The 27,899-nt window shown below is 38.6% G+C and overlaps 1 protein-coding gene across 5 annotated transcripts in view; it reads right to left on the reverse strand.

Annotated features, from left to right (window-relative positions):
- Positions 1-27,899, reverse strand: part of stard13b (StAR-related lipid transfer (START) domain containing 13b) — a 124,817-nt gene that overhangs the window by 30,619 nt on the left and 66,299 nt on the right. The window contains exon 1 of one of the 5 annotated variants that reach the window (XM_026934855.3): positions 13,489-16,157. The exons of 3 other annotated variants lie outside the window; for them this stretch is intronic. In XM_026934855.3, coding sequence (XP_026790656.1) covers positions 13,489-13,651 — 163 coding nt within the window. In that variant the 5' untranslated portion in view covers positions 13,652-16,157. Of the gene's footprint in view, positions 1-13,488; positions 16,158-21,337; positions 21,754-27,899 lie in introns of those variants that run through there. One more of the 5 variants, XM_026934856.3, reaches the window with a different exon arrangement.

Here is a 27,899-nt window from a genome sequence, read left to right on the forward strand (position 1 = left end):
ATCTCAGTAACTAACTTGTTTCACAGAGGTTACACAACATTACATGTAACTATGCACAGATAAAAAAAAGTATGATGAAATTCTTTAATAAAAAAAAATTAATTCTTGGTAAACTGCTGTGGTATAAAAGGAATAAAACACCCTGTGATGTGTTGTTACAAGGAAAATAATCTTATAACCTGCAAAATTTACTCTTTCCATACCTTCTCTTGACTGTACCTGTTATATAAATTAAAATGTCCATGTAAATAGGCTGAATGTATTGATGTCTGATACTGATCCTACCTACGGATCGTTGCAATCATCACAGTGATCATTACCTCAAAAACCAGAATTCAAACCCTATGTGAGAAGAAAGCATCTGGGAATTGAATAAATGAAAAACAAACGCCTTACTGCAACAGAGAGCTGCAACACAGCATTCATGAGAATAATGACTGTAGATGAGACACTGTGATTTCCATAACTGGAAACATCTGACAGTATAAGAGTAACATCCTTGAGCAAAAAAAAATAATATGCAAGATTTGCCAGACACTACTGATATGACTCACAATGCTAAGCTACCGGCTTTCAAATTTCCCCTGAAGTGACAAATTATAGCTGGAACTACTAATGACGAAGAAATACACCAAATATTTCACCGAACATAAACCAACTTTACTATGGACGTAATTTTTAAAGTAGCATTTCTTTGACTGACCTTTAAAAACACTGAATCCAGGCAGCCCTTTTAAGATAAAGAGCAAGTATATATTGAGTCAGAGAGCAAAAAAAAAAAAAAAACAGTAGCTGACTGCTGATAAGGCACTAAAGGGCAGAAGTCACTAGGTGTGTTTTCCTTCAAAAATCCCTGACATGAATGTAAACAAGGCTACAGCAGATGTGGCAATACTCACACACACACACACGTCTGAGCGATGCTCGCAACATCTACAGCTTTCATCTCTGTCGTGAGCTCACCCCGTGACCTCGCCTTGAGCCTAACCCATGCTGATATGTTCATATTTCCCCTTTATCGAGCTGTGCCACATATTAATCTGTGCTTAATAAAAGGAATATGTAGCATAATTTAAGCACGTCTCATTAATAGTAACAATAAGATACTGGATGACACTGAACAATCTCAAAATGGCTGCAAAAACATTATATAATGTATGAATTACAGCACAATGACCCGGGACCTCGAACGCACCCCTGAAAGATTCTGCTCACCACATGGTGGAAGATTCTAGACTAGTAAATAATATTTAAGTGCTTTTCATTGCAGGCATGATTTGTATAAAATATGCCCAGGGCTCCGTACAAGGGTCTAAAGGAATAAGAATTATGTTTTCACCATCTGCTCCGCTAATAATTCAATGCATTACAGTCTCAAAAAAAATTGGAGCAGAAATCTTTCAAGAGGTCTGGAGTGTATTTTGTGGAAAGCCCGAAAGCTGCCACTCTGCAGTTTGTCAGGGAATTACAGACCAAACTGCTGCTCTATAGACTTTATATAAACCTTCATACTTAATCAACTTAAGCCTCTTCTAGCCTCAGCTATCCTCAACACCACAACCTCAATATCCCCCAAAGTCCCAGCTAAAGGAAGAAGTCATGCCAGCTAACATTGTTTGGCTCTTAGGATGTTGGCTCTTAGGATCAAGGACACTGAATGTACTGAATGTTCAGCTTGGCTAGTTAGCGAGCTACGAGATGACTAGCGTGATGTCATTGATGGTGGTATTAGCATGAAAGTTGAAGCTTTGGAAGCTGATCTGTTTGAGCAGAGTGTACAGATGATGAGGTGAGAGCTGGACAGACTAAAGGACTAAAGCGCCGCTGCATCACTCTCTTGAGGTAAAGATGAAGCAAAGGCTAAACTATAACACTATCAGTAGTTGGTCAAACAGCTTTGTAGGTAATGTAGATTAAAGAACATTCAAACTCAGAATTTCATTACAAAATAACTCTTGGACTCCACTGAAGATCGCAGGCTAATTTTAAAGATTAATATGCAAGTGGTTCAGGGTGGATATTTCCTTTAAATATGCAGTGAGACAACATGACAGGAGGTGACCATCAGTCATCCATAGGTTTCCAGATCTGGTTCTTCATCATCGACTTGGTGTTTCACGGGCTTTAAAGACATCAAAGCAAAGCGATTTCCTGTACTATGAATCCACATGAGGTCAGATGGCAAGGTCTAGTCCTTGAGCATGTGTGTTTCAAACAACTGCCACACACTGTTTTCTGAGCAAGCTGCTATAACAGGCAAGGTGTCTTCAACATGAAGTCCAGAGAAGACCTCTCAGAGCCTCACACGGGCTGGAGGCTCCGAACACAGCAAGAAATCAATCAGAAGTAGTCGCTGCTAAACATCTCCCAGTCACACGCTGCACACGAGATAAACACTTCCAGATGCTGGCCCACGGCCACTTTCCCACACATGCTGAAGTGTTTTGACAGCCATTTCATAGGCTTTAGCAAACGCTTATGTCTTTCTCCCTGACAGATGACATTACCCTGGATTTGAGAAGATCTCTCGTCTTTAGTTCTTCAGCACTGGTGAAACCTGTTGTGTTAGCTTAGTTTATTTTTCTCGCCAAATCCTCAAATAGTGGGTGAGAATATAAAGACATGTGGAAAGATGTGTGGGATAAACACGCAGTGGATAAGGCAATACTCTGAGTTGGAACATACATGAAAAAAAATGATGCATTTTTTTGAAGTTAGGAAAAATTTTTACCACATTGGTTATGAATTCTCGATTCTGATTGGTCAGTACGTGTTTTCTTTAATAGCAACTGTAACAGTAGTTCTGAATCCAGTTCAAATCACAGATTTATAATAATGTGCTTATACAGATGTATTATCGTTTCCATAGTAACAACTTATACAGGAACAATACAGGTACGGTGGACACATAAAAAAATCGCGTGTAATAGTTGATATGGTGAGGTTTACTATGAAGAGATGTTTATTTAACATTTACAGAAGGAGTCTCCAGTGTCAGAGCTTTGTAATAGTCAGAGGTTAAGCTATAACTTTTTCCGTCTCAGGAAATTGCTCAGGAAAGAAAGGTTTCGGGAGTTTCCAGATTCTCAGTAATGCGACAAGCTGCATTTTAACTTCAAGAGAAAGAAAAAAGAGAGTCTGGTGAGGAAATGACTTTATAACATAAGTGATAACAGGAACTAACTTGTCTTGCAGATGTTCTTCAACATTAAATGTAACTCTAAATGGATAAGAAGTACATGTTGTTCTTTAATTAATAAAACATGGTACTCATTGGAAAATTGATATGGAGCAAAAGGAATAAAACACAATGTGCTGTTCTTGGAAAATAATCATTTTCAGGTTGGCAACAGTAACGCAAAGTAGCTTTGAATTGGGCCACATCGTACCACCCCGTCGTTGATTATTTTCCTATACCAACACACCCCTAAGTGTTTTACTCCTTTTATATATCAGGTGAGTCATGACCACTGTTGACGTAAAATCTTCTCTCACACGTATATATTTTTCTGTGTGGTCATAAGAGTCTCATTTTACCTATTCACTCCAGACGAAGCTGCAGAAACTTTTGATGTGTTCAAAGCTGTCTAAGCTTTATGCAGTGATGAGTGTGTAATGTGTATATTCCACTTGTGGTGTGTCTCTGTGTGTGAAAAGTCTCACCCACCCTGTAATAATGTCTACATGTCATGCAAGTTAATTCACCCGAGGCCAACGATATGGCGGAACAGTCTTTCACATAGTCGCTTGTTGTGTAACTACTGCTTGTGTATCCTGTAATTCCCTCTGCTTTATAATAAAGAAAACACACACACACACACACACACACACACAGTGGTATGGTTTACATTCACCAGCATGTACAAGTTCTACATGGAAAATCTGATTACAGTCCTGTATGGTCTGAGCTCTATGTGTGTGTGTGTGTTTGTGTGTGAGTGTGTGTTAGTATTACAGAGCTGTTTAACAACAGTGCACATGTCGCACAGTGGACTATTATTCAAATGTGTCTACATTCAGACAGTTGTTGTTCCGTTGAGGAAGGCATGTTAGAAACCGAACAGCTGAACAGCTGAACTTCTGCCGTTAGCACAAGAGCACAAGGCCTGTCTTTCTCTCCATTCAGAAACGAGCGACTGACGCACTCACCAGCAGGGGGCTCCTGTCAGCCGAGATCACGTCAAGAGTCAAATCACACGCTCAAAGTAAACAAGAAGCAGAGTGGAAACCTACAGATAAGCATATTTGTTCTAGTAGCAAGCCAGCTGACAAATAAATAATAAATAAAGATTTGTAACTCACATACAAGTGACAAATTAAAGGAAAAAACAGTAGCTCTGTTAAGCTGTAGGGGGCATTAATTTATTTTTGCTTGGCTCCTCTTGTCTTTTTAGATGGAAGAATCACTGCAAACCAATCCTTCTCACTGATCACCTTTATCCTATGATAAAATATGTCTATCCTGATGGGCGTGGTTTCTTCTAGCATAACTCCGCCTCCACCCCAGGCTCACTGAATGCTTTGATGAGGATGAAAATGACATACAGTACTGTGCAAAAGTCTTAGGCACCCTATTTTTTTAGTACAAACTTTGTTACAGATGTTTATTTTATGACTTCTACATTACTGATTCAGTACAAAAACATTTTAGATTCCAAACGTTAGTTTTCCAGCACAAAATGAAATGTTACAGAAAAATGTTTGGATGTCAGTAAGGAAAGCAGCAGATTACATAAGAGACACTTTTCAGATAAAAACATAATGAAGGCTGCTGGGTTTTGCTGCAAAAATAAGAAGCGAGTCGACAGTCAAAGTCTCCAGAAGAACTGTGGCTGCTTCTGCAAGATGCTCAGTAACACTTCCAGCTCATTTCCTTATAAAACTGCACACATTGTACCTGAGACTACTATTTGTTTTTTTAAAAGCGAAGGATCGTCACACCAAATATTGACTTTGTTTCATTTATTACTGTTTACTGCTCTTTATAGTATTTTTTTTAATGTAGAAACATTTAGTTTCATTGTATTTGAAGGCATCTTTGCTCTACAGCATGTCTTTGCATGTGCCTAAGACTTTTGCACAGTACTGTAAATCGTATGTAATGTGCTTCAAAGTCGCCAGATCTCAACACAATTGAACACCTATGGGAGATTTTGTAGCAACGTTTTAAATCATCAAAACACCAACTCCAGGATTATCTTTTGGAAGAACGGTTCCAGTTCCAGAGACGTGTAGAGTTCATTCCACGAAGCACTGCAGTTTATTAACACACTTTATGTTTTTTCATGTTACTATTTATCTGCTGAACAATCGTTTAACGCAAATCTACAATGTGACATTATTCAGTTGAGTGGTTTGTCTTCATAACAGGAGCCATGGAGCCATCCAGTTGTTCTGCCTCTTGCCTGGACTTGAGTTAGGCATTTCAACACTAAGCTGATGGGCTGATGATCTGATTAAAATCATTATAGGACTGTCGAAAACATTCAAGGTTATACCACAAATCCAGTCTAGACTTCCTGCTACAGATGATTTTACAAAAAAATTGTCGCAACAACAAAAAAGGTTTTGTTTAAGAATTTATGCAGTGTTTGGCCCCCTGATCGCTCTAAACTCCAGATCGATACTGCCTGGACTATTTAAATTATTTTGACAGGCTTTGCGGTTCCACAGTAATATGACAAGCTGCATTTTTTTGTCTTATTAATGTCAAAAGAAAGAAAAACGAGAGACTGGAGAGGGAATGGCTGTTTATATGTATCTGCTATAACGTAAGTGAGAATAGGAACTGACCCGTTTCACAGACGTTCCACAACATTAAATGTAACTAGGAATGGATAAAAAGTATGAAGTGTTCTGCTTTAATAAATAAAAAATTGTAATCAGTGGCAAATGGCGGTAGGATAAGAGGAATAAAACATTTGACACGGCCCTTGATGTAACTATCCTCAATCATCTTTCTTCCACTATCTCAGAGTTAAACACAGCAGCATGAAGGGTCTCTGGCTACTGAGCAACGATGTAAATGTCTGCTGTGAAAGCACTAATCGTCAAAACACCAAAGTTTATTACTATGTGAAGCTTTGAGAAGATGGGTTCAAACACAGGATTTTTTTAAATAATGGTGGGAAACTCAGATGTGGGTAAACAAATACATGTAGGAGGCATTTCACAGTGTAGACAAATGAAATGATTTGTACATAAACTTGTACATAAACATCTAGTTTGTTGGATGAACTAAGAATTAGCTGGACTATCATGCATGTGAATATCATGTACGCTACGTTTAATCACTGTGTCTGCGGGAATTCCCAACACTTTTTTTGTATTTGGGACCAAATGTACAGTGACAACATACAATATAAAAATAAAACACTTTAAAAAAAATAAAAAGGCTATTTATCACTAACATGACAAACTATAGGTTTGTCATTTGTAGGTCTGTAGCGACGGCTACTGCTTGTGGGCGTGGCCTGTACAGCCCTTTATATTCTGGTAACAATTGTTAGTAGAGAAACTGTCAATCTACTGTATAATGTGTACATTTTTTACATTACTTCGGTTTATAAAGTATTTATATAAGAACCAAGTGAAGCAGATGATGAAACATGACATTCCTGTTCCCAGGAATTTGCCGGAATTATTTGGGGTTTGTCTCTTTATGACGTCTTTGCATAAAATTGTGAAAATCTTGATTCAAATGTTACTTATTGCTGTGGCAGGAATCGCAACTTATGCAAGAAATAAACAGTTGTCTGTTTAAAAAATCTAAGATGAGGTACATTTAAATTTAGTGCTGATTTAATACTGGATTTAACTTTGCAAGTCATTTAATTGAGACCTTTTTATTGTTCTGGGATTAATGCAGTTCGTCACGAGTTTGTGGAACGGCGTACGCCCACGGCTCTGTTAATCGCTGACTTGGTGTGTTACACTGAAACCTTTTCACATACTCCTGACGCATGTCAATGATTAGCCATGTGAGTCACTGAAGCAGCTCTGAACAGGTGTGCACGTCCAGCAACAAGATCTGCCATCAGATATATCCGTTAAATCCTGAACTACAGGTATATACGTATTAAGGATTTATTCCAAAATTATCAGCACCCTTCGTCAAAATGCGAGTGACAGTTTGACCATAAATTTAAGGGCATGCTGTATGCTTTTAACAAAAATGTGACCACAAAACACAATTCCAGTTAACATCTGGTGAAGCTTATGCGCTACACTTTGTGTGAGGCTCCAAGGAGAATTTTTGTTGTGCATTCTTTCCAAATAGCCTTTTTTTTAGAGTCATTTTTTTTCAAGGATGAGAGTTTGAATTTAAAATAGGTGCCAATATTTAAAAAAGATTTTTCATAAGCTCTTACATCAGACTTCGCAGTATTAGTTTAATATCATTTTTCTATATAAAACAACAATGTTGCCATGAGAGAGAGTTAAAAAATGATTTTTTCTCCAAACCAGAAACACAAAGTGACTCTAAAAACACTTAAACAGAGTGTGTGAAAAGCAGCAATGGGACTGTGGCCACTTTTCAGTTACCTGCCGAGTGTGTTTGCTTTCTGAGTCATTTCTGTAACAAATGACTCTCTGAATCTCTGAGTCATCTCTGTAATAAATGACTCTCTGAATCTCTAAGTCATTTCTCCACTTGTGTAACAGTCTGTGATCTGCTCTAAAACCTTTGCTGAACAATTTGCAAATGATCATGTTTGAAAATCTGATGAAAATCCAGAAGTCTATTATAATCTGAACTCCCTGGTGTGCTTCATCCTTCTATGAATAATACATGACAAAGAATTCAGTCTCTGACGGAACTCACACACTCAAGAACCCCTCCACGTTGGAAGATCTCAAAAGCCGGCACTCAGATATGCAAACATTTAACCACGCTAAAGAAGGACGCCCACTGAGTGAAGGAGAGAGGGGGAACTCAAGCACTCATCCTCTTTTAGACTCAAGTCTCTAAACACTTCACCGTACCTCAGCGGATAGAAACAAAACCCCAGGCTCTGAACTTCAGGATTTACATTAGGTTCTAGTGATGGGTTCATCAAACTGTTCAGGATGAATGTGTTTCTAAATTCATCCACAAACTCATATTGATGTTGATGACCTCTGGCATACTTTTCTTCCTACCACTAGGGGGGAGGGTTAAATATTTATTGATAGTGTGCAGATCATGAATGAGGAATTTGCAAAAGCTTAACAGGACACTGAACATTAAAACTTAACATCACCTTAATGCAGAGATTTCTGTTTACTAAATTTTACATGGATATATTTGAAATAAAATAATACAAATCAATGAAACGCTCTTTAAGTAAAGACTCTGTAAAACAGAAATTATAACATGTATTGTACAGCATACATTGCCAGTCAAAACAAGGCATGCTGTCATAGGAAAATAATCAACTATGGGGTGGTTTGATGCGGCCCAGCACAAAGCGGAGTTACAGTTACCACCTAGAAGTTGATTATTTTCCAATAACAGCACATCCTGAAGTGTTTAATTCCTTTTATACCACATTTCCATTTTCCAACACTGGCATTTTTTTATGAATTAAAGAACATATTGTACTTTTTGTCCGTGACATTTAATGTTGTGGCACATCTACAAACCACCGCCACTTGACTGTAACAAAGTACTGAAACTGGAGACTCCTTACAAAGAATGCTAAGTAAAAAAACTTCATCATATCAACGATTACGCATTGGATAAATAGTAACACATTCTTTAATCCATCCATTTATTCCATTTATTATGGGGTTTAGATTATGTGGAGCATAAACGCCATACAATTCCCTGTGTTCCTGGATTGTTTCTATAGAAACAATAATGTATTAGAACGAGTGTTTGTTAATATAAGTAGATACTAGTCTTATAATTTTGCATCATAAGGCTTCATGGCTTAGAGTAACTCAGACTCATCATACTCATTAGACTTAAGCAATTTAAATTGACTGCCGCGTTTAGCTTCTGGCTCCAGAACGAATTTCCATGGCGGATGGAAACGCGGGCTGAATATAGCAGTGTGTGTGTGTGCGAGTGAGTGAATGGAGAAAGCAATCAGGAATTCAAGAGAGGGTCAGAAAAAATTTTCAGCAGGAAATTTCCTCAACATGAAGTCATGAATAGCTCATTGATTCTGCACTGAGTGGCCAGTGTGTGAGTGTGAGCGTACTATACTATATCACTTGTTTGTCTGGCTTGTATACTTTATTGTGCTTTACACGCTTTAGGGAGCATTTTACACAAATCTTTTTCTCTCTCTCTCTCTCTCTCTCTCTCTGTGTGTGTGTGGTTGTGTGTGTATGAGTGATTAGCAGTAACAGATGTGTAGATCCTCAATGATCCTGTCTGTCTGGCAACCAGATGGTTGCATACTGAAATCGGAGGAAAGAGATGCCAAAGCGTGGAAGTAATGCAGCACTTGCTGTCTTTTGAATAATGCAAGGAAAGGAATTTCTTGAAATTTAACCACTAACCCCTACATGGATTAAACATTTTAAATAGTTGCCGCTTACATAGCAGAAAAGGATTGCAATTAGTACAAAAAAAATTTGAATGAAAGGACAGGAGTCTTGAATAAACGTCCATAAAAGTGGCACAGTAAAATTAGCAGAACAAAATCAACTAACACACTTCTTTAACCTTGGAGCCTTTCTGTAATGTATATACATCGGGTTGTTCTCCACAGGAAGGCCTTCTCGCCTCTGTAATGGAAGCCATGCCAGGCCGAGTGTGAGTGTGTGAGTGTGTGAGTGTGTGTGAGTGGAGTGTGTGTGTGGCAGTTCAGACTCAGGCATGGGTGAGTGACTCTGAGTGGAGCTGAGCGCTCTCTCTGCTCTCTCTGCTCTCTCTGCTCTCGCTGCTCTCTCTGTCAACACGCCACACCGGATGGAATGCAGGAACGTGTGATCAGGGTCACAGCACCGACCTTTTTACTTTCTCCCGCTCCAGCGCAGCACTGAACCCTCACACTCTGAGTCATGTGCCAATAAAGATGATTTACAGCTGCTCAGACGCACCTTATGCGAGTGGAACGATTTATATGGACAAAGATGTCACTGTACTGAAGATGTAATGTAATGGATATTTATTGCATTTATAGATTTGGAAGAACTTTACTTCTCTATAACAGCAGCTCTGGCAGGAGTTCCAGCTTCCAATCACAGGTTTATATTAACGCGCATGTACTAAGACATTATCGTTTCTACAGTAAAAACTTACGCAGGAACTTGTAAAGTGGACGTTCCTCGCAAACAAATTGAAAATCAGTGTATAATCATTGTTATGGTGAAGTTTTCTGTATGTATATGTTAGTATGTATATGTTAGTAGCTATAAATGGTTAAAAATATAATGTTTCGTTTCATAAATTAAAAAAAAATAATAATAATTGTTAGTATATGTAGGAAAATAATCACCTTCAGGTGGTAACACACTTCAGGCCGCATCACACTACCATGTTGATTATTTTTCATATAACAGCATGTTCTATTGTCATTCATTACTTCCTTATTATACGTATTTATGATTGTTTTAATAAGTATTACATTGTCTTATATTGGAATTTAGCCTTAATCATAATCTCACGCTTGCCAATTTCTAACAAAGGGCTGAATCAAATAGTATGAAAAGACAAATAGGTTAAGGGTAAGGTTAGGGGCGGAGTTAGGGTGTTTGTTTTTTTTAATAGAATTTAAATTTTCACATAGCCATATTTTTTAAATTGTAATTTGGTTGTTTATTTGTTTTGCAATTGTTTTTCTTTAATTCAGACTCTCTGTTGATCGTAAGTAAGAAAATGTCTGAAATGTGATTATACTTATTAAAGGCTTTAATAAGTCATGGTACATTATTAAAATCGAATTTGCATTGTCTTAGATAGTAAACTGTTTAGGCTATTCTTAATAAGGTGTAGTTTTTGTGGATTTTGTTTTGTGTGATTTTGTCTTATGTGGCACACATTAACATGGTCTGACAATTGCAAATTCGTAGCAATTCGCACCACCCACTCATGTGGTACGAAAAGACATGAAGGTTTACGGTAAGGTTAGGGGCGGAGTTAGCATTCACATCCTTGCTTAGTCCTAGTCCACGCTAACACATGTGATTTGAAAAAACATGTCTAAAGACATCCAAAGTGGATAAATCTGAAAGCACTTTTTGAACCATGCAGTGTGGATCAGGGAAAACTTTCGATGATATGATGCCATCTATAACTGTATAGTTATTTATAGTATCTGTATAGTTATTTAAAGTTCATCTTTGACTACTTTGTATAGTACATAGGCAATGCTGGTATGTGCAAGAAAGCGTGTTTAATGTTCATGCTCCCCAAAAAAACAAAATGATGGAAATGATATAAAGGTCATAGGTCATACACCACTTTCTACCATTTCACACTGTGGAAGGGACACTTTTGGGAAAACAATACTGTGGCCAAAAAATAACTGCTTGTTCAAAATTACTCATTCTCACGTGCACTAAGCATTAGATAGCAATGTGGTTGGAACAAAATCTAACCACATCGCCCCGGTCAGATATCAAATTTGCCCAGATTCATTCATGAGACTTTAAAAACAATGAATAATAAGGGGCCACTCACATGAGCAGTGGTGTGTGCTTTATTATTCAGTTATACACTTTAAACATATTATTCAGTAACTAATATGAATTATTCAGTAACTCTAAAAAAATGTACAAAAGGTGTCAAGTTACAAAGGTAAAGAATGTTTAATTTGGAACAGAAAAGTGATCCTAGAAACCTTAAATTCTCAACGTAGACATATGGTCTTTAAGGGATTAAACTGAGGCTAACTGTATATATATACTGTATATATACTGTGTGTGTATATATATATATATATATATATATATGTTTATACACACACACACACTGCACTGCAATTCTTTTTTTTAAAACAAACATTAGAGGTGTAACTTCTCCGCAAGAGGTTGTAGTTCTTTATGTATGTATTTTATTTTATTGCTGTAGGATAAATAGTGAATAAACAGATCATTTTCCTCATGTGTGAGTTACTTTGAATTTATTTTTATATGACGTCATTACGAATGACCTGAAAGCACTTTAAAAGTGCAATAGCAGTGAAAAAGGTAATAAATGTAACATGTAGATACTGAAACACAAGTACAAATACATGTACAACCAAAAAATATCAGCCAACTGGAATTAATGTACTTTTCAAAAGGTCAAACAGGGATATGAATTGCATACTGCATGATTTCATAATACTATGTTAATAAAGAATAATACATCATTTCTTGTCTTCTGGGGTCAGGTGTGCAAAGTGCACAGAGCTACACCACATACACTATATATGATTAAACAGTAATAGCTCAGCCTTGTAAATACCTATAAAAATGAACACCAGTCCAGAGTCAAGTTAAAGAAGTTAAAGTTCTAGCAAACACATGCACCACATGGATGAGAAGAATGTCATAAAAAAGGACCAAGGAAAATCTGGAACATAAGAATTCTCAAGCACAGGTTCATGTTGTGAAATAATTCTCCTCAGAAATCGACTATCATAATTCCAGCACATCCAATCTAAATTCCTTGAGTGAGTACTCTGACGTGAAACCCTTAACTACAAGACCCCGCATGTCCTCCTGTGTCCTATCAGAGATAATCAAGATCCCCAGAATGTGTGTGTGTGTGTGTGTGTGAGAGACCCACATGCCTGTGCCTGGGCCTTGAGATTCCATACGACGCCTCCAAGTGAAAGAATAAGCAATAGCATGACTGATAATGCACGCATGTCAGACAACTCAGTACTTTCCGAAGGCCATTTTTTTACTTTACAGTTTTAAATTAAATCAAAGGAGAATTGGCAACAAGAAATATAATGACAGTTTATGAGCTACTGAGCTCTTAAATGTAAAAGAATTGCATGCGAAATGCATCAGATTTATAGAATGCAGCATATATAGCATTTGAACCTCAGGATTTTAGAGTCACACCTAGAAAATATGCGTTTAAAGAGAAATCAGGGTGGGAGGAGAAACCCCAACACACACATACACACACACACTCACACAGACACACACACACACACCACCACCACCCCCCAGGGGAGCATCCATGCTGATTAGGACAAAGCCCACGGGCGGACCTGAGAGGTCAAGTGGTGTTTGCTCAGGTTCCCTACTATTGTCCTGAAGGCAAAGGCCGAAGGTGTCAACATTCTGAGAAACTCCCAAGCCTGATTACTTCATGATCTGTTGAATCATCTCAACTTTAATATAACACTTACACATGACAGAAGAATGCATTTTAATTATTGATGGGAATGTGTTCTTTAAAAGATTTCAAACCCAATTAGAGGTTGAAACCTCAAAAACCATGTCAATTCTTGTTTTCCAGCCACCTACGTTTTTCAAAACGCAATGTAAATATGCTCTAGAGCAACACACCAGACTTTGACCCTAACACACCCTCCACCTGGTCCTAATTACCTGCAGCTATCCTCTTGAGCAGCTGCTGTCGGGCGATGATTCGGCCCAGCCTGTACCCCGAACGTCGCCGGAGGTGGTCCATCCTCAGGTAGATGTCCTGCGTCTCTGGGGTCATACTGCCCAAACACTCGCTGCTCTCAGCCTCGGGCAGCTCCCTGAACATGGTTACGGCAAGCTGTGCCCACAATAGGCTCTTCTCCTCGTAAAGCAAACACCACAAATAAAAACACACGTTGTACAAGTGTGTCCACCAAGCGCCTTGCACGTGTGAGATATGAGACCGAAAATCTGGACAGAATCCGGGAGAAGCGCCAGGGACGCCTCCTCTTTTCAGCCACGTGACTACTCAGGAACCAAACAGGAGGCGGGATACAGGGGCCGTCCCTTCAGGCCGAGCTGAATCCGAGGTCTGTGTGAGCACGGCAAGTTGAGGGAGGGAAATATAAATACCAGAGGAATGCTTGTGAGCTGACAGTGTGGAGAAAATGGGGGGAGGAAGGGTGGATGGTGCATGGGAGGGTAAAGAAAAACAGCACGAGCCGAGACGCCACCCTGGTCTAAAAGAACAAACCTGCCGCTGTGAAGCCCCACGCAGGTGCCAAGTTTACTCAGGAGGAGTGTGTTAGCTGACGACAGAGAGTGAGGGGAGGTAAATGCAGAGCAGTGTGGCAATTTCAGGCTGAGTAAGAAGTGAACCAGGTTAACCTGAGGCCCCCACCTCGCCTCTGAGGCAGCAGAGCAGGTTTTCACCTTTGTGAAAGATCCAGATGGGCTTTCACGCATCAGAATAGGCCATACAGGAAAACCCCAATCAATGGCATTCATTAATGCAGCAGGAGCACGCCTGCGTTTATCACCAGATACATCTTATCAGTAAAAAATAAATAAATAAATAAATAAAAATAAGAAGAATGAAAACTCTGTGAATGACGCTTACTCAGCGTGGAATTACAAAGTCCACAACACAGGAGAAAAACATTCTGAGGAAAGGGCAAGTCGCTAAAAAGCAGATTTAGCAAACAAATTCTGACTGAGGTAAATTTAACTCACAGATATAAAAAATAAAATTAATTTAAACCATACGAATGTGTAGAAGATTAATTTCATTTTATGTTATTTAAGCCCAAGAAATGCCTAAAACATTTTTATCCCAGCTCTGTATGATCATAGGATCTATGAATATACAAAGCTAAATGCCTAATATCACTAGCCAACTTAATTAGCCAGCTAGCTAACTGTTAGTAAACTGGCTTGCTTTGTCACATGTAGATACATGTGGAATTTCAGTGTCAAATTTCAGTGTCAAATGTCTCAATTTACACTCTCATATTCTCAATGTTTTATTTAACAGCAGCTAAACTTAGCAAATATACCACAATATCCAGAGCTAACATTCAAGTTAGCTAGCTAACCAGCAAGTAAACAAATTCACATCTGTCCCAGATTGGCAGGAGTGGGATTTCAGTAATAGTCCCAATTTAGGAAATAAATTCTCATCAATGTTTCTGTTTAACAGAGACAAAAATATTCACCCTACATTGTGCTCATCATTATCATTAGCAAATTTATCCCAAACACCAAACTTTAGAATCAGACACAGTAGTCAAAGAATGACTTAAAAATCACGTTTGTAAGTCCAGGAGTACTTTAACACTATTAAATACTTTATACTTAATATAAAAATATTAAATAGTGTGTATCCTTGAAAAGATCTTATTTAGCAGTAAGCTATGCACACAGAAAGAAAGAAAGAAAGAAAGAAAGAAAGAAAACTATGCAGCTATATGAATAAGGTACAAATGGGCATAGCACCAAGTTAAACACATTCCCCTCCTTCATTCCCTGACTGGCACATACCACTCACAGTAGAACCAGACAAAGAGCACAATTCAGCGTGGTGTGTTTAGCGGCCCGCTATACCTGAACCAGTCCATATTCTTTCCTGCTGCACATGCAGCCTGGCACCAGGCTGCGGGTGAAGGCCATGTTCTTCCTCTCAGACAGCTTTAATGTGTTTGCGCACACACTCTCTAAAAGCATCACATGATTTCATTTATTGGCTTTAAGCTCGAGCAGACAAACAAGGTACATTCTGTGCTTGTGGTGTTCACTGGAGCAGGTAGACACTACCAACTGATTTTGAGTGACAGACCATTTGAAGAAGACTTATTTTTCACGTTTCATGAGCCATTTAGAGAACTCAGTCACTGCCTTCCACTTATCTGTGATCAGTTCTATGTCTCTGATAGTTATATTTTTGATAAGGAAAGCTTATCCTGATCCAGAATAACTTTCTTACCCAAGTGCTGGGCACACTATTGTATAGAATGTCTTTGTATGCTGTAGCTTTATAATTTCCCTCCACTGGAACTAAGAGGCTGAAACCTGTTCCAGCGTGACAATGCTCCTGTGCACGAAGCAAGCTCCATGAACACATGGTGTATTAAGGTTAGTGGAAGAACTCAAGTGTCCTGCGCAGAGCCCTGACCTCAACCCCACTGAGCACCTTTGGGATGAACTGGAACACTGACTGCACCCCAGACCTCTTCACCCAACATCAGTGCCTGATCTCACTAATGCTCTTGCAGCTGAATGACCACAACTCCCCACAGCCACGCTCCAACATCTAGTGGAAAACCTTCCCAGAAGAAGTGAGGTTATTATAATGGCAAATGGGGGACTAAATCTGGAATGGTATGTTGAACAAGTACATATGGGTGTGATGGCCAGAATATATATATATATATATATATATATATATATATATAAGTATGATGATGATAAATGTGTTTTAATGGTAAATATTTCTCTAGAATGTGTATTTGCTCCCAGCCGAAAATAGCACTGGTCACACAGCAAAGCTATTTTCAATACTGAAACCAGCTCTAGCTCTAGCTTTCTTTTAGTTCTTTGTGCTTGACATAGTGTTTAGTATAAAATACTGGTTTTATTTATTAACACTAGCTAATGCAGCTCTCCAGCAGGTGGAATCTGACATTAATATGTAGCTATCTACCTAGCTGATGTTATGCTCGGTTAATAAAATATAATGTTATAATGCAAGGCTAATTTTATGTTGTGCAACTGAAACTAGTCGCAAGTTCTGAACGTTGTGATTGCACAGATATGTGGCTACATAATATGAATTTTATTGTGTAAGATGACACTAAAGACTGTAATTTTGTGCCAGTTCTGTGTGGTTGTATTCAAATGTAAATCTAAATTCTGTCTCTGGCTCAAACATGCTTCCTTTTCTTATTTAATACCTCATGCATAATCCACTCAGTCAATGTCATACTGACAGGTTTAGACAAATGAACCCACAGAGTGATTAAGAAGAGTGCTCGCTGAGTAAAAATGGATCAGAAAGCTCTCCAAGAGCGCATAATCGAGAGGGCTTTTGCCAGCGTCCCAGAACACAGCCATGAATTTGACCAGTCTGAGTGCAGAGACAGGCCTGTGCCAAGTCTCTCCTCATCTATTTACAACAGCCAATGGCAAATAGCTGACAGCTCCAAGAATTAATGTATGCAAACACGGAGGAGAGAGCAGGCCACCTACTGCCTGCCAAAGAATGCACATTCCACATGTCTCTCACTCTCTCTCCCTCTCTCTCTCTCTCTCACACACACGCACACAAACACTAGGGATGTAACGGAATACGAATACATTATTTGAATTGAACAGATAATGTGGACTTCTACTTCTCTAGTTGAGACTAGAGGTGTGCAACAGGACTGGGATCCTGAGAAAAAGTTGACTTCATGTCAGCGTAAGTAAGTGGTAAGATATATATATATATATATATATATATATATATATATATATATATATATATACATATATATATGTGAGCAGGATTTTTTTTTTTAAATTTCCAATTGAGACCAATTATGAACTCGAGTGATGAAGCTGAGGTTGAGGAACTGTCAGAGTCAGAATTCACACACCATGCTGACTCTGCTGAATTTTCTACCTCTGAGGTTTTTTCCAGCATTTTCCAGTGTCTCTGGCTTAGGCCACAGCAAATCAGGTTTCTGAATACAGACATGGATATTTGGAGATTCAGATACAGATAGTGGCACTGTGTTACACCACTAATTGGAACAAATTTAATGTCATTAAACTGCATTTTGTCCAGAGGGTGTGCAAACTTTTGCATAGTACGTTTCTCTAAATCAAAGACAAGATACACACAGTCTCTGGTTATAAACATTATTAACATGTGTTCCGTACTAATATAATAACAATTGGACCTCTTTAATAACAGGTAAGCTAGGTGCATGCATTTTTTATTTACATTTTGCCTTACAGTTTTTTTTAAAGTGATATTCATACTGAACAGCTACAGATTTGAGCTCAACTCCTTTTGAAAATCTGCTTCGACTCTTTATCACTGGAACCTGGTGAGAGAAAAGGTGGATCAACAGAGCCAGTGGGGAAAAAGAACGGGTATAATATTTGTCTGGGAAGCGTCTGTGCCAGATATAACCAGCAGGTGCATTACATTTTGCTGCTCTGACTCAAAGCAGCCTCGCAAAATATTTTCACAGCCATCTCCAAATTCCATTTTGATTGAAGCACACATTTTATCTGTCAAAAGAAATCATTTCGCGCAATTTCTCCTGACTGCCATTTTCAGGAGGACAAAATCAGATCAGCTCTTTAACGTAACTATATTTGGTAAAAGTGCCTGCGTGCAAGAAATAAAGGTCTTTAAATAGAGCTCCTGTGTCCTCCCCAGGTGATGCATCATCTCCATAATCTCTCCAACATAGCTGCTTCACCTTTGGCTCTACCGTTGTGACAGAAAGACTATTTTAACCCATTTAACACTCCTATTTATACTGTTAGCTGTTTGGCAGACAATGTGAAGGATGCCATGTTCATATCACAGCCAAAATAGTCTTCAGTGACGATATCCTTTAATAGTGCAGGTTCAAATATACACATTAGTCAGTTATGATATCTCCCATCAGCCACCTTTGTTTGGTGCACTGTACAAAGTTTCTGTAATTTCTACAATAAAATACTGTATTTAAACCAGTACAATGCTTTTAACAGGTTTTACAGCTTGATTCATCACCTCGCTTGGCATTCTGGGAAAATATTTATAGTACTGTCAGAAGGACTGTAGATCTGCTGTAACACTGCTGTGACTACGTGAGGAATAAAACACTTGGGGGCATGCTGTTATAGGAAAATAATACCAACTAAATGTTTTATTCTTCTTATACCTCTGAAATTTGCTAACAATTTTTATTTATTAAAGAATGACACGTACTTTTTATCCATTTATCTCCACGAAACAAGTCAGTTCCTGTTATCACTTACGATATAGCAGCTACAAACAAACGTTCCCTCACCAGCTTCTCTTTTTTCCTTTCTTGAAGTTAATGAGACAAAAAAAACATAGCTTGTCATGTTACCAAGAAACTACAAGGTGTAAACTCCTTTGTCCTGAAGATGTTGAAAAAGTTACAGCTTTACCACTGACTGTTACAAATCTCTGACACTGGTGACTCCTTCCAAAAATGCTAATAAACACTTCACAGCAAATTACACACTTGTCCGCCATACAAGTCCCTTTGTAAGTTGTTTCTATAGAAACAATAACATTAACATAAACCTGTGCATCAACATAAACCTGTGATCTGCCTCATAGCTGGAGCTACGGTCAGAGCTGCTGTTATAAAAAATGAATCTTCTGACCAATCAGAATTGAGAATTCAGCAGCGCCATGGTAAAAGAATCTATGGAGAGCTGAAGGCTTCACTTTGGATCATTTTGGATTAATAAATGAAGACAACAATAGTACAGAACCTCAAGTATAAAATGGACCATACAAGCACAAACCATCAACAGTTCACTCGTCCCTCTGGGGAAGCACTTAAAGGGGTTCTTTGCAGAACCCTGCAACAAAGAGAACTCTTTCTGGAACCTTTAAGAACCCTTAATTATCCAAAAAATCCTCAAATAACCCTTGAAGAACTCTATTTTTTCCAAAGAGTTTGTATACTCGTGTAGGTATGTGGTACAAACTCTAAATTTTTGGTTATTATTTTATTCTAAATACCTAGAACCATGATTGCATTTTGCTAAACTGCAACTTTGGTACTTCTTGGACTACACAATAAGTTCCAATGAACTACGAAATAACCCTATTTTCTAAGAGTGTACCAAAGCTAACCTTAAAACACCCAACAGGTTTTAGGTATTAAGACGAAAATAATGAGTAATAATTTGGAGTCTGTACAACACACACTTACCCAGTTAACACACACACCCTTCGAAAAAGGGTCCTACAAGGGTTCTTTAAGGGTTCACTGCATAATTACAGACTTCTTGGAGCCCTTTTACATAGGGAAACACTCTGTAGTAGGGCTCTACCTCGAATATTTATGAATGCTGTGTGTGTAAGGACTTAGGACTGACAGACTGTTGCTAAAAATAATAATCAGCAATTAATAGAGTATTTTTAAACATGGTCACATAGGCTGAACACTCAACACTCAGGATCTTGCCAAGAAAGCACCATATTGCACTGACTGACATCTAGTGGTCATAAGGAACTCCAGTCTATTTTAGTGCATTCATGTTTTTTATTCTTTTTATTAGTGAGCATGATCACTAACACCATGGTGTAACTGTCTGTATCAGCTTCAGACCCCTGGGTATTATTAATTACAGAAATTTTACTGCATGCTTCCAAAACACATAGCAAAAACATACCCCCCCCAACACACACACACACACACACACACACACACACAAGAGGATAAACATAAAAATATGATCTTGAAAACAGGAAAAATGTGTTTCCATCAATATTCCTTTAAATCACACTGAGATCCTGTTTTGATCCAGACAGGATTACGGGACAAGGCTGCCTGAAATATAGTCTTGTCTCTAGGAAAAAGGCTTTGCTGTACTACACCTCTGATTAACCCTCCTCTAAATAAAACAAGCTGATGCAGCGACTGTGCCCTGAATCATAATGACTGACATGTGGGTTTTAAAAAAAGGACACAATTTTCCAGTTCCCTCCTGCAACACTCAAGCAAGGGATTCTTAACACATTTTCCAATTTGTATCTCCTTAGCAGCCTGTGTATCCGTTTGTTATGGGAAACAGTCTGAGAAATAAAGGTAGCAGACTGTACTTTTTCTTGTCGCTGGAGTGGTACCACCAATGTGATGTATGTGCATGTGATGTACCTTAGATTAGGTTTTTAAAGGTGCACTATATTCATGTTTTCAGGTGAAAAATCACACTAAAGGTACAAAACATGTACCCTTGATGGTACCGCCACAAGGGAAAGTACCTTTATGACTCAGAGTGTATGACTTCTGTAATGGCACCTAGGCTGTGTATGCTTTAGTCACGAAGTAAAGTAAGGGAACTTTGTTAATTCAGTAAAATGTGTACAAAGGTTTGGTGAAGACCTTCAGTTATTTAACTCAACACTCAGAAATAAAACTGTACTTTTCCTACAATCAAGTGCCCCTGCTTTATCTTCATACCTTTGTACCTTTTACTCTTAAAGCTAATTAAAGGTAGAGCACATGCACCTTCCCAGGTAAAAAAGGTACACAATAAAGGTACAAAACATGCACCAACAAGGAAAAGTACACTTTGGTATCTTTATTTCTAAGAGTCAACACCTGCATGATGTTATGAGAAGCAATTTCCAGATCAAATGCTACATTCAGATGCGTAAAAGTAACACTGCATACAGAAATGATCCTGGGAAGAAGATGTATGAAGTGCATCAGGTTGCATGAGGTTATTAACAGGTCTGCATGTCATACCCATGAGGATATGATTTGTGGCTCTGCTCATCACTGACCTGCGAGTCTCCTCTGGCGGCCCTTTTTGCCCAGTAAAGCCCAGGCTCTGCATGTGGAGAAGCGGAGCTGCTGGCTGAAGGAGCGCCGCAGTTTCAGCTCACTCGCTGTCATTGTAAAGCCGCTTCACTCCTCCGCGCTGTCGCTCCTCAAACGCTCGCGTGCGCCTAAAAACCCGCATGACTCCGCACTGCCCCGCACCCGCAACACGCCGCGGTTCGGGTTCCCGCAAAGCCCACGCGCAAAGCCATACAGTCCCTCTGGAAGAACGAAGGAAAACCTCAGAGGTGGATTATCCGAGTGGGAGACACGCGCACCGCCTCGAGCTTCACTTTCTGAAGTTTCTACTTCAGCCAGGACACACACACACACACACACACACACTCTCTCTCTCTCTGTCTCTCTCTCTCTCCGCTCACATTCTCTGCTCCACTACCTACTTGTGTGTGCCATGAGTGACTGACATTCTGACACGCACACACACACACGCACACACAAACACACACACACACACACTAAAGCAACATGCACTGACACAGAAACATTATCTACAGTATAATAATAATAATAATAATAGTAATATTTTGTCATTTTATACACACACACACACACTAAAGCAGCATGCACTTACACAGAAACATCATTATCTACAGTATAATAATAATATTATTATTAATATTAATAATAATAATAACAACAACAACAATTTATCATTTTATATATATACACACACAAACACACACATGTGTATATATATATATATATATATATATATATATATATATATAGAGTGATATATTTTATGATATATACAAGTAATATATATTTTTTCCCTGAAGTCCCTGAGACATAGGCCCTGTGTAATCAATCCCTCAAGTGTTAATTGTTTAATATTAACTGATTGGAGTTTTAGACATTTTCCTGCTTCCAATTTTGCAAACGTTTGTTTTTTTCCACTGATTTATTTCAAATGGAATTGCCTTTGCCACTGAAGCTCAGGTAATAAAGATGGGCAGGTGGTATAATGACTGAACCCGTGGAGCTCCACACCTGCCTTCTTCCTAACAAGCGCCTTATCCTGAATTAGTTTATAAGACAGGGTCGACTGCTGTGTGTTACAAGCTTCACTTCTCTAATCTGAAGGGCTGAAGCAGAGATCGGCTGAAGCAGAGATTGCTGGCTGGGATTTTAAAAAAGGAAGAAAAAAAGCAGCCTGGAGCGGAAACAGAAGACAGATGGGGAAGGATATGCATTATTTTAACGTGAGTGATATAGGGTGTGCTATACCCTAAACGCTGTTCACAGAAAATGAGGCGGGCGTGCTTCCCAATGCACTCTGTAATCATCATTAGAAATGACTAGCAGCTTATTCACTCTCTATGTCTGAGATCCTGTTGCCAATCATTCTGCAATCATTCGTCTCTGCTTTATTCTGTAATAGAGTCATCTGATGGAAAAACCTCCTGGGAGAACATGGACGGCATCTGCCTCGCCTCTGTATATGTGTCAAAGGTCAAAGGTTGGGGCCAAACATTTCCCCTCATGTGGGATTTGCAGTGGAATGTTTGGCTTGGAGACAGCACCGGCTGGTCACTTAGAAAAAAGAAAGGTCAATTCGATTACTTTAGCTCTGTAGGTTTCAACAGGACGTACAGAGTCAGTACTATATTAAGTTATTGTTACACACAAGTTTACTCAGTGCATCCATTTATTTAGAGGAAAAGACAGAATGTCCATAAATGCCAAGCTTTGGAGTCTTGGAAGGAGTAGCTCTGTCTCAAAATATATCAGGTATTAGAATAAAAAAAAGGTTTCAGAAACACAAGTTAACTTTCTGCTAATCTCAAATTGTTAGCTGTGAACTTTCTGCTAATCTCAAATTGTTAGCTGTGAACTTTCTGCTAATCTCAATTTGTTAGCTGTTAAATTTCTGCTACTCTAAAATTGCTAGCTGTTAACTTCCAACTAAAGAACTAATGTTTTCAAAACGGTGTTTTTTTTTTAAAATGCAAAATCTTCTCATAATGTTCTGGTTTCATACTGGCAAATTTTTAATAATTTTCATGTCTCATTTAGTATGAAAAGTTACAAAGGTTAAGGTTAAGGGAGGGGTTAGAGCTCATACATTTTCAAACGTTGAAATCTTTTTATAAAACTTGACACCATGTTGGATCAGGCTTAAAATAGCCGAATAGAATACTACAATTCGCAAAGTTTCGAATGGTTAAGAGTAGTATGAGGGGTGGGGTTAGTGCGACTACACAGAACAGTCTCTCAATACAATCCAGATGAATTTCACTTCAGATCAAGTTGGTAACACAGAAATATTTGAGGTCAGCCTGACAGAGAGAGTCCTCCCCACTGAGAACTTCCAGCTTTCTATTTTGGGCTCTGCTTGCTCGGTGCAGACAGACTGCAGGACATGGAGTAGTGCAAAGCTCAGCTCTCGCACACCCAGACAACCTGTCCCATTCGATCAGAGAACCTGACGAGATCCCAGAGCTGCACATCACAGTCTTGTCAGCGGCTGGACTCCTGCCTAGCATGTCCATTAGAGTGGCCTTCAACTTGAACATTTCCATTAGATGATCACACATCAGCCACAAACCACTAGTGAACGCCACACGACGACACATCTTACAGAAAGTCTTTGGTTAAATACTGAATTCTTGATTCTGATTGGTCAGAATGTGTTGATTAATCTTAATTATAATAACATACATAGGGACTTGTGCTGTTATGGTGGACCTTCCACATGAACATGTTAAGTAAATTGTGTCATCACTGACATGATGTTTTCTGTAAGGAGACATTTATTTAACATTTATGGAAGGAGTCTCCAGTTTCAATGCTTGTAACACTCAGAAGGAAAATATTCCCCCACAGCAAAGTCTTCAGGTGGGTTCTCAGTAACACGACAAGCTGCAGATTTTTTAGAGAAACGGAGAAACGAAAGAGACAGGCAAGGAACAGCTGTTTATAGCATCTATAACATAAGGGATAACAGGAACTAACTAACTCTTTTCCCGTACTGTAGGTTCAACAACACGAAATATAACTATAAACAGATAAAAAATTGACAGATCATTCTTCAAGAAATAAGAAATGTTAAGTGTTGGCCTATTGCTGTGTATAAGAAGCGTAAAACACTTTGGCAAACTGGCAAACCGATTGTGATATAAGAGGAAAAAAAACACTTAATCAATTTGCCAGTATGTATTTTTTGTGATGAGGAAACCACAAATAAAGCAACTAGATAAAGTTTTGGACTTCCAAAAAAAAATTCACATGATTTCACACTTGCAAATTCATAAAAAATCAATTTATATTAAAAGTTACAAAGTATAACGTTAGAGTTAGGAGCAGCGCTGGCGTTCATTCCTTTTTTTAATGACTTAATTCACATGAAATCAAAGGAGCCACAACTCTCCTTTGTTCGATTTTAGAAGTTTACAGGTTTTTTTTCTCCCATTATCGTGGCGACATCCAACAAGTCAGTGGTATCATCCTTCTTTGGTCCTTGATGTTCTGCACCCCACAGTACATAAGCTATGGACTGAAGTTATCTTAGAGAAGATTATTATGGCTAGACCACAGCCTCTAGAACAGACACAGAGGAAGCAATAGTTGATGTAAGGGCAGGAAGTGGCCATCAGCATGTGAATGGCTCTCCGCTCCATCTCACTGGGGTTGCTTGTTTTGGCACGACCCAATCACGCATTTATCTGTTCTCTAAACAGTGACAAACTCTTTGAGCACACACCACATTTCTTTCTCTTTCAGCCTAATTATGGACACAAACAGGCATCACTGTCACTTCATTTAACGTGTTTAAGCTTATAAAGGATAAGTGAGTTGTTTCCTCATTGCATACAGGCATGAAATATAGGCAATATACTCAATATATCCCTCTTTATAAGTATACACCTGAATGCAAAAGTATGCATCCCAATTGATTTGGGGGAAAAGAAAAAGGAAGTTAATTTTACAATCTAAAAGTTGTTCCGAATAAACAAACAAACCTTACAGTGGATTTGAAAACATCTCCTAAGGTTCTCCTATTGCTATAATGACACATGATTGGAGCATTTTTATTCCTTGCAATAATCGTTTCCTTTTGTTCTAAGGGTATGCAAACTTTTGCACTCAGATATGATAATTGCTGGCCACATTCTCATTTGTTGCAATTTGTTGTTTTTTTTTCTCCTACAAACACATTTAAGTTACACGATTTCATATTCCTTAGTGCTATTGTAGGAGTAACATAAAGTCAGAAGCTGGTTTTATTCAAACTGCGATTAGGAGGAACTGGTAGACTCGAGGAGTTTTCAGGATTTGTTACTGAATTAGAAATTTCTACATGTCTATATACAGTACATGGACACATAGAGACACGGCTTATTTCTTTCCTAGTGGAATGGCAATGGAAAACGTTCCTATCTTGGCAACACAAGGTCGCTGACTCCTATCTGAACCAACAGGTGCTCCACTTTCATAGACTGTACAACAAAAGACATGGATATCTACGAAAAAATGACATTTCTGGTATTTTTCTTTTAAAACTATTTCAACAAGGAGAAAATACTCTGCAAATGAACAGCTCTATGTAGATTTGTGGACAATGCATATGTATACTTTAGGTACAAAGTTGCAAAACATTTCATCAATTTCATTAGACACCATTTTCCCAAGAGTTTACCAAGTACCAAGACCATTTAGCTAAATTTTAAATGCCTGACAGGTTCTAGGTATTAATAAGAAAATAATGGCCAACATTGCAGTTTATACCACAGATTTACCCAGTTAACACTTTAAGGGTTCATTTAATAATTAAGGGTTCTTAGCCCCCCCCCCCCCAAAAAATAAATAAATAAATAAATAAAAGTAAACAATAATAATAATAATAATTATTATTATTATTATTATTATTATTAATTAATTAATTTTATAGTAAACACTCTTGTAGGGTTCTACATAAAACACTGAAGGGTTCCTGGAGAGGGACATCTGAAGACAAGCTAGTCCACCTTTAGACCAGCTAATCCACCTACCAGCATGTTTTTAGGAGGTTGGAAGAAACTGGAGCACCCAGAGAAAACACATGCACAACAAAGTGTTTCCCATCAGAAATTGTTACAAGTAGAGCATTTTTTTGGAAACTAAAAACCCTTAATCATCCAAAGAACTCTTAAATAACCATTTTGTTTTTCAGAATATACAGCATGTATTAACTGGATAAGTGTGTGGAACAAACTCCAAATTATTGGTCATTATTTTACACCTAGAACCTGTCAGGTGTTTCTAATTTAGTTAACTGTCTTGGTACTTCAAGGGCTCTTTTAGGGGTTTCCTGGATAATTAGCCTCTTAAAAGGCCTTAGACTCTTAAAAGGGTTCTACCTGGAATACAGAGGCAGTGAAACACTATGTTGTAGGGTTCTACATAGAACCTGTCAGAGATTTAACGCTTTATGATTAATTTATTTTGGATATACCATTTTTAGCAGGGTGCTTTATGGTTTTTAGGAGGTCTGAGGGTTTTAGAAAATTGTGTCAAGCTGTGGCATTTTTTTATTCATTCATTCATCGTGGTGAATGATTACAGAGTGATCCGGCGTCTATCCCTGGAACACTGGGTGCACCATGGCAGAATTAACCCCTGATGGAATGCCAGTCCAGCCATTTTTTTATCCACAAAAACATTTAAAGCTAATGTATATGCATTCATCATGGGCAGCTCAAATTGGCTGATGTACATCCAGGAGATATTATTAAAATAAAAAGTAGATAAAATCCCATCTGATCACTTTTACTTGTTGCCTGCATGCCTTTGAGCCCAGAGCTCTGGACTGACCAATGAGCTTCAATGGGAAAATGCCCAGATGTTCAGGGCCTGATTTCTCCGAGCTCTGATTGGCCGTCTTTTTGAGGTCTGGAGGTCCCATGACAGGCCCCATGAATCCTGGGGGGATTACTCTCCCGTCTTAATGGATTCAAGGCGTGGAACCTCCCCCCGTCCCACTCAAGCCTGTCTGAGGCATGCGCTATAAATTTCCTGAGCGAATATTCCCAAGCCGTGCCTCCAGTTTTCCGGAGAAACCACACATGTGGTATATATCTGGGTTTAGATGAGGGGATCGGATGGGAAGGAAGGGAAATGTCTTAAAGCTACAGTTCTCCGGTTTTTGTTTAGGTGTCAGTTTAAATTAATGAAGATTGTGTAGACGTCTAATAAAGCGAATGATGTGAAAGAGTGAATGAAGGAGTGTGAGACTGAATGACCGGATGAGTGGATATGAGAATACAATAATATGATGACATTATTGCAAGTTGCTTGCGGTTTGCCCCTGAAGCATGCACCATCCATCTCCACAGAGAGCTCGTCTAAACCAGCACACAAAAAGCCCAGCAGTTTATGAGGAGAGGCTGAAGGAAGAGACTTGGGGGGGATGTGAACGCTATTGTTTCGCTGTATGACAAAGCATGTAATGCCGTCAAGTCAGAATCTATTAAGGCTCGGCCAACCACAGAAATCCATGGGAAAACATTTACAGTCTCCACACAC

Source organism: Pangasianodon hypophthalmus, chromosome 14, assembly GCF_027358585.1.
Source record: "Pangasianodon hypophthalmus isolate fPanHyp1 chromosome 14, fPanHyp1.pri, whole genome shotgun sequence".
In the NCBI taxonomy this organism is placed as follows: Eukaryota; Metazoa; Chordata; class Actinopteri; order Siluriformes; family Pangasiidae; genus Pangasianodon; species Pangasianodon hypophthalmus.